This window comes from Nestor notabilis, unplaced genomic scaffold (assembly GCF_000696875.1).
Source record: "Nestor notabilis isolate BGI_N333 unplaced genomic scaffold, ASM69687v1 scaffold1351, whole genome shotgun sequence".
Classification (NCBI taxonomy): Eukaryota; Metazoa; Chordata; class Aves; order Psittaciformes; family Psittacidae; genus Nestor; species Nestor notabilis.
In genome coordinates this window covers 60,286-71,150 of record NW_009913183.1, presented here as the reverse complement: position 1 = coordinate 71,150, position 10,865 = coordinate 60,286, and the positions used below count along the sequence as shown (strand labels likewise).

Below are 10,865 nucleotides of genomic sequence, written 5' to 3'. Positions count from 1 at the left end.
TTATTAACTCTTTTGTACCTCTCTCAAAGTTTGCAGTAGGGAGAAAGGAAAAACTTTCTCTCCTGCTAATGTGTAGAATTTATTTCCTTTCCTGAATATCCAAGGAAAAACTTTGCGCTCTCAAGATGGGAAGTCTGCTCAAGTTTGTGATTGCCTACTCTTGGGAATATTGATAGTGCTTGGGGTTTTCCTGTTCAAACAGAATTTCTAAATTACTGTGTCCTTTTATAACCATATTTTTTTAAAAAGCAGTTGGTTAGAGACTGGATTTTGCATATTTCATTGCCGTAAGACAAAATTATTCTTAAGAAAAGGGCCTCTTTGTATTTTTATGGCTCTGTCTACTTTTTCCATGTTTAGCCTCCAATTTTGGAGTTTGTTTCTCCCATCAATGAGTGCTATATGATGAAGTCCCCATATTGCTTGTTCCACTCCAGTCCCTTAGCGCTGAGAAAATGCAGCTCCAGCCCTGGGGAACAATTGCTGTTTGAATTGGTTCTATAGGTAGAGTGGAACTGGCAGAGCAACCCTCCAAAATACCTTTGCAATCTCCATCTTCAAGAGTTTGTGGAGAAAGGGCTGCTCAAAGAATGCTGTCTTCTGGCTTACCACGGGCTGTTGGGGCAGCATCTGGAGAGGAAGAGCTGAGATGTGGGCCATTAAAATGTTTTAGAGACGACAAGTAAGCTGTTTACAACTGCACTAAAATTATCTATTTGAACACAGGGAGCCAAACCATGACTGTAGCTTGCTGGGCAGAGCTGTAGTCTCCAGTCCTGCAAGCTGAGACTTGTGTATTGGTGGTGGTGACTGTTTTGTTTTTGTTTTATAATTATGCAGCAGAAGTTGTGAGGCCATGCAACTAGAGAGATGCTATCGATGTGAATATACCAGTGGAGATGCTGAGTCATAAATAGCCAGGTTTCAGTGTGGTCAATGATTGTAATGCTTGCATAGTTAAATTTAGTCTTTTATAGTGAATACATTCCCCATTTTCTCCATCCTTTTTGGGTAGAGTTTTATTGCACACCAGCTTCTTTTTTGTCAGAAATAGTCTGAAACCAGGATTAAATCTTGTCAAGGGACCCTCTTGTTTTGCACATGAGAACTTGAAGCAATTTGTCTGCCAGGCTGTTTAGAGCTGAAGTATTTTGCACGATTAAAAGTCATTTTATTATATTATGTTTATGGTTTTCATTCTAGGTTATCTAACAGAAGAAGAAAGTAACCTTACTGCTGTTCTGTCATGATGGGGTCAATTGTTTGGGAATGTGGTTAAAGAATTTCATACCTTAACCTGACACTTGCTATATAATACTGCAAAAAGAAAAGGCAAGATATCTAGCATGTCTGACTCTAATACGTCGTCTTCTGGACTGAGCTAAGGATGTTGTGTGCAAAGAGGATTCTGGTTTTGAAGAACCTTAAACAAAGAGTGAAAACATCACTGCTGAAGTGAAATCTGGGGGAACATGAGGAGTTGGAGCTTTCTGATTGGGCTCAACAGCCAGCCCCATTCCCAGTGTGGAAGGATGGCTATTAGCTGGATGTTCTCTTACCTTTGGCTTTGGGATGTTTTGATGGGGCACACGAAAGGGCACAGTTTATTTTCTTGTGAGCCCATCATCTTGCGGATGTGCCAGGACCTGCCTTACAATACCACCTTTATGCCTAATCTTCTGAACCATTATGACCAACAAACAGCAGCATTAGCAATGGAGGTAAGCCTGTTTCTTTTCAGCTATGTATGTTTTTGGCTGTTAGTTGACAAATAACTGGTAACAGAATCCAGGAAGATGTTTATATTAGATATAATTGAAAAATAAAAAATCAAGATAATTAGTATTTTAAATATAAAACCAAATACCATTTGCATAAGATGTAATGTATATAATAAAATATTCTATGACTACAGCATGTGCCTAATTTAGTATAACTGAGTGTGAAATACTCTGGATGTGTTTGTGTGTTAGTCTGTTACTTTAAATAGTTAGACGGATCAAGAATGCATATTTTGAATGGTCTGTCACTTAACTAAATGCCAGAAAAGCAGCATACTGAACAATGACTAGAAGATCTGCAGTTCTGAAGACTACATTCTTTGCTGGCTTTGTAATATTTGATCTTTTCTTACTTGCCAGAAAGTTGGTGTGAAGGAAATGAGAATAGTAAGATATACTATAAAAATAACAGAAATTGCTCATGTATTAGCACAGCTTTTCTCAGCTTCAAGAAAGTCTGTTGTCTTATGGAAAATTTACTTGACTTCTTCCTGTTCTATGTACAGGAAAACAAGCTTTGAGACTTGCACTTAATTTGTAATGATGGTACCTTATTACTGCTACCATTATCCCTCAAAACCTCCTTTGGATTGATGCCTAATAATTTTCTCCTTTTCAAAAAACCCAACACATTTCCACTTCTATCTGTCTAACCTTTCTTTGGAGAACTTTCCTGATGGGGCTTCAGCCACACACTTAGTCTCTTTTTATCTCTACACTAGTTTATGCAAGACTTTTAAGTTCACTTCAGGCTAGTCTCTGTCCTGCCACCCTACCTGAAGAGTTTCCTTACTTGGTATTCTGTTATATGACTAAAATTGATGGAAATTGAGAATATTAGGCAGGTCTTGCTGTCAGCCTCTTCAAATTTTCGTAAGAGATTTGTGCAGATTAGGTTGGTTTTTATTTTTGAAGTGCTTGGGAATCCTCATGGGTACTGTGCTTTACACTGTGGACAGAAAAAATAATCATGTTTTCATCTTTGAATGCGCTTCCTGATAATACAGAAACTGAATTGTTCTTCTTAAATAATAAAAAGCCAAGGCTTTAAGTAGGCTTTCTATGGAAGAGTTGTGAACCAGATTCAACAGGCTTTTTAATGTAAGAAGAAAACGGAGATTCTGTCATTGTTGAAGCCCAGCCGGTAACTCAGAATTTGCTTTGTTTTAAAGAACTATGGGCTTGCATTGCAATGGCTCATTTGGATAGGACTAGGGATTCCAATTATATTAAATACATAGCAACAGTAATGAGTTTTATTTTAGAATTGGTTCTAGTAAGGTCTGAGGACCTTTGGAGATCTAACTGTAAGGAGGAAAAATGAAGCCAAAGCAAGTAAGTGTGAATAGCTGGGTGCGTACAAAAATAGCTGGGTGCGTACAAAATGTTTATTGCACTTTGAAAGGTGGAACTTAGGATATTAAAATGATCGACAAAACCAACTGGATTGAAGAAATCTAGGACTTGGCTTGCAGAGGCGTGGAGATAGTGGGGTTTGGTTTTGTTGCGTGATGGGAGAATTCTAGAATCCCATGGTGGAAGGAACCTCAAGGATAATCTGGATCATGCCTTTCTTGGGAAAGCATAACCTACGCTAGATGGCCCAGCACCCTGTCCAGCTGGATCTTAAGTGTCCAGCGCTGGGGAGTCCACCACTTCCCTGGGGAGATTATTCCAATGGCTGATTGTTCTCATGGTGAAAAATTTTCTTCTCATGCCCAGTTGGAATCTCCCCAGGAGTAACTTGTGCCCATCATCCTTCATCTTTTCCATGAGACTCCTTGTAAAAAGGGGGTCTCTGTCTTCTTTGTAGCCACCCTTTAAGTACTGGAACGTGGGGATAAGGTCTCCCCTGAACCTTCTTTTTTCCAGGCTGAACAAGCTCAGCTCTCTCAGCCTTTCCTCACACATCTGCCCAGTGCTTGGATCATCACTGTGGCCCTTCTCTGGACCCCTTCCAATCCATTCCCATCTTTTTTGTACAGTGGGGACCAAAACTGCACACAGTATTCCAGGTGCAGCCTGACAAGCACTGAGTAGAGTAGAGCAATGACATCTTTATCTCTGCTGGTGATGCCCTTGTTGATGTTCCCCAGCATCCTGTTGCCTTTGCTTGCTGCAGCCACACACTGTTCACTCTTATTGAGCTTGTGTCCCCCAGGTCCCTTTCCACAGAGCTGCTCCCCAGCCAGGCAGATGCCAGCCTGTGCTGCACCCCTGGATTGTGTTTACCCAGGTGCAAGACCTTACACTTGTCCTTGTTGAACATCGTAAGGTTCTTGTTAGCCCACTCTTCCAGTCTAGCCCAGTCATTCCAAAAATAGTCACCTCTTAGAGTGGAAGTAGGTTATCAGTGGAAGACTTTCAGAATTTGTGCAGCTCAGTATTTTATTAAATGATCTAGAAAAGCAGGTTAGCAGTAAGATGAGAGCCTATTGATGCTGAGTAACTTAAAACTAAGGTCAAACTAGAATGTATAACTGTGAAGATCTCGAGATTACATTTGAGATATATTAAGCTGTAAGATTGTTGAGAAAACTGAAAGTGATAACTATGTATGTGTTAGGGGAAATAATATTCCTCATGTCAGTTGTAGTGGTCAGCTTATTTCATTGGACTTAACAGTGGTTTGTTCTGTTGAAATATCAGCTGAAAGCTTGACAGAGCAGTAGGAAAGCCAAAAGGAAAATCAGACACGTGGAATAATTGGGAAAGGAATGAAGACCAGATATTACAGTGATGTTATAGAATCCTGTGGCTCACAAATAGGTGGGGAGTTGTGTGAAGTTCTGAGCTATCTCAAAAAATGAGTTTGAACTGAAACAGATCCAGAGATCAGGAAGAATGACCACAGGCTTTTGGAACGGGTGGAACGTGTCCCATATGAGGAGTGTTAGCCTATGGCAAGGCACTTTAGCCTACTTTTAAAATAGAACAACCCCCCCCAAACAACATCAACAATTTCCATCATAAGAGGCATGCAAAGGGCTACAGGGATTGACTGTACACTGTCTCTTCCAGCACAGGAGCTAGGTTACTAGAAGCCAAGTCAGAAAAAAGAGGAAGAGGTGGTTCTTCAAATAAATGGCAGTAGAGCTGTGGAACTCTTAGACAGTACTGTAGATGCAAAATGTTTGAGGAGACGGGAACACAACTTGGAAGAGAATGCCAATGAGCGTGACTACGTAGAAAAAAACACTTCAGGCTCCTCAGCAGAACGGGTGAGTTGAAGCAAGTCCAGAGAAAGATACGAAGATGCTCCGAGGGCTGGAGCAACTCTCCTATAGAGACAGGCTGGAGAAGAAAAGGCTCTGGGGATACATTAGAGCAGCTTCCAGTGCCTAAAGGAGCCGACAAGAAATCTGGAGAGGGACTTTGGACAAGGGCCTGTAGGGACAGGACAAGGGGGAATGGCTTTAAACTGGCAGAGGGGAGATTGAGATGAGATCTTAGGAAGAAGTTGTTCCCTGGGAGGGTGGGTGAGGCCCTGACACAGGTTACCCAGAGAAGCTGTGGCTGCCCCATCCCTGGCAGTGTTCAAGGCCAGGTTGGATGGAGCTTGGAGCAACCTGGTCTAGTAGAAGGTGTCCCTGCCCATGGCAGGGAGTTGGAACTACATGAGCTCCTGAATCCTGGATATTAGAAGGTCTCTGCCTGTTACCTTCAGTATCATTTGATGAATCTATTATCAAGGAATTTCTAAAAACTATTTTATGACCCAAATTTTGTCAAGCAGTTTGCTGCTCACCAGGTAGAAGAAGCACTTATTCTCTAAACTGTTTTAAACCACTTTCCTGCTAGTTCCATTAATACCCTTTTGTTCCAATATTGTGCAATTTTGTGCTGCAGTTAAATCCTGTTACACTTGTGATTTTTGGAAACCTAATTTTACCCTCCAGGCTTCTCAAACTGAAGTGTTCCAGCTGTTCAGGCTTTCTTTCTTCTTGCAATTCAGCTGTTTCATTCCTGTAATAATTTTAGTTACCTTTGTGTAGCCTTGTCCGTGCTAAGGTGCAGAGATGGGAATGTCACACCACTCCAGGAGTGGGCACACAGGGGATTTATTCACAAATAAAATCATGCTTTTTGCTGCTAATAGCTTCCTAGTTACAGGCAACATTATGTTCATTTTTCCTGGCTTTTGTTGCATGTTAAACCAATGGTTTCAGAGAGCTGTCAAAAATATCACTTTCACTAACAGACTGTGGCCACTGTTGGAAGTAGAGCAGTAATCATATGGACCTGCAGCCTGAGCCAAAATAACTGCTGTAATTGGTCTTATCTTCATAAACCAGCTTTCTGCTACAGAGAGAAACAGTTGAGGAGCCAATGTTACTCCTTTGCACTCTGTGGTATAAATCTCAGCTTAATAGCATGAATTAGTTTGAGTGGAACATTGTGGTGCTACGATTCAAGTACTAGCTTGATGCCAAAGCCACTCTTAAATTTAGTATGGGTGTGTTGGTGTTTTGGGTGTATATAAAAGTCACTTATGCCAATATACTTAATACATAGGCCAGTGGTTTCAGTCTGAGGATAGACTATGGGCTACTTCTGAATGCTTTGTGAAAAGTGGTGAAGGCTGTGCAAGGAAACAAGGCTGTTCTCAAGCTTAAATTCACTGTGCAGGGGCCTGTGCTTCCATTGCAGTTTCTTAGGGGTTTGAACAAGAAAAAAGGAATTAAAAGCCACAGGTTTTTCTAAGTATATTTCCACTCCTTGTATTAGCCTAGATTGCCCCTTAAACCTGTGCTTACCATGAAAGAAGTGTTTATTATTTAGCTTTTTGGGCATTCTTTAATACAGTCAAATGGAAGGAGCACTTCAATTTTGAACTGAATGAAGTCTATTAATGGTTGTATTAGGACATTCTTCTGGTAAACATCTCTCATCTCCAAGCCTTCCATTATTGCTGCAAGCGGAAAATAATATAGCAGCAGAATCAGTGTGATTTGTTTGGTGGACTGGGGAAGAAGACCATGTACTTCTCACAGTTTTGTGGTACCACATTTTCACCATGGTTCCTAATAAAACACATTAGAAAAATTTAGTGTGCTTGTACTGAAACAGTACAATACAACAAAGAGTGAGTGTGAATCAAAGAAGAGAAGTACTACAGCTGTTGTCTTACCAGTGACAAATTCAGGGTGCTTCTCTTCTCATACCATTGATTGCTTCATTGAAGGAACTGTTTAAAAACTTATTTCTTGTTACTTTTTGAAAACTAAGGAAAAAATCTAGTAAGTTGTGTTTTTAAGGCTTAATATGATTCTTTCATCATGATAATAAAGGCTAATAAGTCACATCATCGGTTTGTCTTGTTATATTACAGCACTATTGGTATTAACCATCTTGATTAAACAAGGAAAATAAAGTATTCCATGAGGAGTCCATCTTAGTGTATACTGGTCCATACTGTAATTGGTTCCTATGCCTTTATTTCCTCCTAGGAAAGATAATGCCTTCAGCTTTCTGTTGTGCTACATCAGCAAGGAGTGCTTTAACCCAGGAAGACTGAAGTGAGGGCTTTGTGTGTTCCAGGGTCTGGAGCATTATTTTGTCCCCAGATGTCTCTGGAAGGATTTTACTCCCCTTAAGAGAGGACAAATACCAGTTGCAGTAGTCCAGCCTCTGGTAACATCTGCTTGGCTATAGCAGAGACTAACATGGGAGCTGTTTTATATCTGTTTATTTCTAAAAGGAGTGATGCCAGCTAATACAGACTAGTAAGGATAGAGTATGTTGATGTGAGCTGGGAAGGGAGCACTGGGAGCCTCCCGCCCAGCCCCCGTGGCCCGGCTGAGCTGTCCAGTCGCATTTGGGAGCAGGGCCGGGAGCTGTCCTGGGCTGCAGTACTGCACAGCGCAGCCCCTGCACGCACACACGGTTTCCCAGCTCTGCAGGGTCATTCCTTTCATCCGCTTTGTGCCGTAGTGTGAAACACATTGTAAGGTGCTTTTTACATTTTCTACAATTGGCTGACAGGTAGTTTTATTGCAGTAACCATCTAGCATAGATTGTATGCCCAATGAAGCAGTGACAACAGGGAAGTTAGATTACTGCTATCCCCTGAGGGATCTGACCTCATCTACCTGCTTTTGGTTTATTATTGCTGCAAGGAGTTATCTTCTGTCCCCTTTTCACTTACTATTCCTTTGGCTTGAAGGATTTGTTTATGTGAAAGCCTAGCAAACAGGGTTTTTGAATCTGCCTTAATACAATTTTTGTAGACAAGTATTTTTATCAGAGAGCACATAACTTGGTAGCCTGTTGGAGCCTGGGAGCATGCTATTACAGCATACAACATTTTGTCACTGATAAAGAGAAGTGGTTTGATATGATGGTTGCCAGCCTTTTTGCAGTGAAATATACTGCCAGGACTTCCTCATTCATACCCTGATTTTTATGGGACCTCGCAAACAATGCAAAGGATCAAAGAGGCTTTAAAAGATAGGGACCAGGCATAGTCTGATTTGGTTTTTTGCAGTGTGAGAGAGGTAGCTTGAACGGGAGGGGAGTCATTATGACTACTAGTTTGCTCCTACTCCATCAGTGTGGCAAGATTCACCAGCTGGGAATCATTGGATTAATATAAATAAACCATCCAGTCATGGAGTTTTGAATGTTTAGAAGCAGAGCTAGTGAATATTTAATGGACTTTGTCACAGAATATGCAACTACAGATGTGGAGACACCTGGTTTTTCACACCCTATTTCAAATGTAGTGGTTTCTTGCTTCTACTGATTATTGCAGAGGATAATGCTGTTGATCAGCCACACAGTGCATGCTGCAAGATTTGCATGTCCTCTGAAGTATATTTCTCTGTGTATAGCATAGTTGGGGTTTTTTTGGTGGCAATATTTTTTTTTCCCTTCGCCCCAGTAGTGATCTTTGGAGTCTTAATTCACTTTTTTTCTTTTTTTTTTTTTTTTTTTTTTAAAGTGGAAACCAAGAAAATGGCATCAACAGACAACATAGCTGTATTTATTCCCAGCCTGGTCTTAGTATCTGTGTAAGAGTTAGGCTTTTTTCCTATATAGGTAGGTCAAGTACTCAATGGCTCATTTTAGTGCTCTTTCTCAAACAACTTGTGTATCTGGCATATATTACTATTGATCTCTCCTAACTGGGACCCAATGTGGAATATTGTCTCACAATTCTTGTTTCCCATAAGGGCCAGGGAGAAGTGTGCAACATTCACTGATCTTGGTTTATGTGATGGTGATTCCTCCCTTCCCTGGAGCTGGGAGGTAGCGCTTCTCCATTCCTCCTCCTCTTTCTAAGGGATTTTTTTTGGGGGGGGATACAAGTGGAAAGCATCTTTCTTTTTGTACTGGTCAGCAAGGATTGGGAGAATGTAGGGTGGAAAAGCCTTAACATTTTTCTCATGAATTCCATCCTTATTCCTTTCTGCCCCCATCTTCTTTTGCCCTGCCCATGCTCTATACCCTCCTAAATCTCAGCCCTTTTCCTTGCCATTTTGTGTTCTTCAGTTCTGCATCCAAAACTCATAGAAGTATAAGAATACAAAGCCAATGAAAAAGTAGGTTTTAATCAGCTGGTGTTTTGTAAGCACTCTAATCTTAGACACTGATTTGCAGTAAGGATTAATTTTCTTTAATGTATAAGATTATGACGCCTACAGAACAATGGAACTGTGCATGATCGTAAGAATGCAAGCAGTGCAGCAGCTAATTAAAGCCTAGTCTTTCATTAACTTATATTCTCTTATTCCCACTCTGAATTTTCCCCTTAGAAATAGCCATGTAAAGATTTTAGATTGTTTAATTGTTAAACCAGAATGTCTCAAAAGGGGAATTGCAAAGATGATTCTGCAGATTACAGCCTCAGCAAAGAAGTCCTTAATAAGGTACTGCTTAGAAATTCTTGCTTTAGGAGCACCCGGGGGTTGTCTGTTTGAAACACATCAGCTTGTGGTTTCAGTCTTGATGTGTAAAGTGAGTGTTGTGCAAAGGTGAACTCCTGAGTGAGTAAGAACAATTAGGGAAGAACTACAGCTGTTACATCCCCAAGTAGATCCACACAAAAAATAGTATGATCTGACAGTTTTGTAAAATGAAGCTTCTGGGGAAGCTGTTTCTTCAGTGTAGCCTCAGTTGATCTCGTATTAGGACCATCGGTCTGGTCCTTTTCACATTAAGTACCAGTGAACTTCAAGATATTCTGAATGAATATTGCATATCCAATTATTACTGAAGCATTTAGGCTCTTTGGACTGGAAGCGCAGCCATGTGAGATAATAGTTTGCAGATAAAGCAGAGCTACACATTTGCACCTGCTTTAAAGTTGGTAGAGGTTTAAATAAGGAAGAAAAGGAAAAAGCCTTGTCTTTGCTTAGAAATCTCTTGAAGCTTCTTCCTGGCATGTACCATTTCTACCTATTATCCCTCAAAATGATGTATTCAACTTTTCTCACTCTTCAAGGAATCTCTGATTTCACTTAGACATATTTACATCTTTTATCCAACCCCAGAATCTCTATCCCACAAAAAAATGCTAAGACTCTGGCTTTATTTTTTTGACATCTTTATATTCCTCTTCTCTATACTCAACTAAAAAAATTCTTCACCAAAGACAAGATTTTTGAACCCCAAAAGAGTGACGTCCAGAAATAGATGCACAGAAGATGGACCTTTGGGTTGCTGTTGCATGTGGTGTTTCGGAAAGCATTGTCAGATACTTACTTGGGAAGGTATTTGTCAAGATGGAGGTACCTACAATGACGAACTGAATGAATTTGTGCACCTAGATGCTCCGAAGTCTGGAGCACCTCTCCTATGGAGACAGGCTGAGAGAGCTGGGCTTGTTCAGCCTGGAGAAGGGAAGGCTCTGGGGCATCCTCAGAGCAGCGTCCAGTGTCTGAAGGAGCTGACAAGAAAGCAGGAGAGGGGCTTTTGACAAGGGCCTGTAGGGACAGGACAAGGGGGAATGGCTTTAACCTGCCAGGGGGGAGATTGAGATGAGATCTGAGGAAGAAGTTCTTCCCTGTGAGGGTGCTGAGGCCCTGGCACAGGGTGCCCAGAGAAGCCCCATCCCTGGCAGTGTTCAAGGCCAGGTTGGAC

General features: G+C 41.0%; 1 protein-coding gene across 1 annotated transcript in view; it reads left to right on the top strand.

Moving 5' to 3' along the window:
* Positions 1-1,203: 1,203 nt before the first annotated feature.
* The window catches only part of FZD3 (frizzled class receptor 3), a 55,609-nt gene continuing 45,947 nt past the window's right edge, over positions 1,204-10,865 (top strand). Inside the window, exon 1 of the mRNA XM_010023060.1 lies at positions 1,204-1,721. Coding sequence (XP_010021362.1) covers positions 1,473-1,721 — 249 coding nt within the window. The 5' untranslated portion in view covers positions 1,204-1,472. The remainder of the gene's footprint in view (positions 1,722-10,865) is intronic.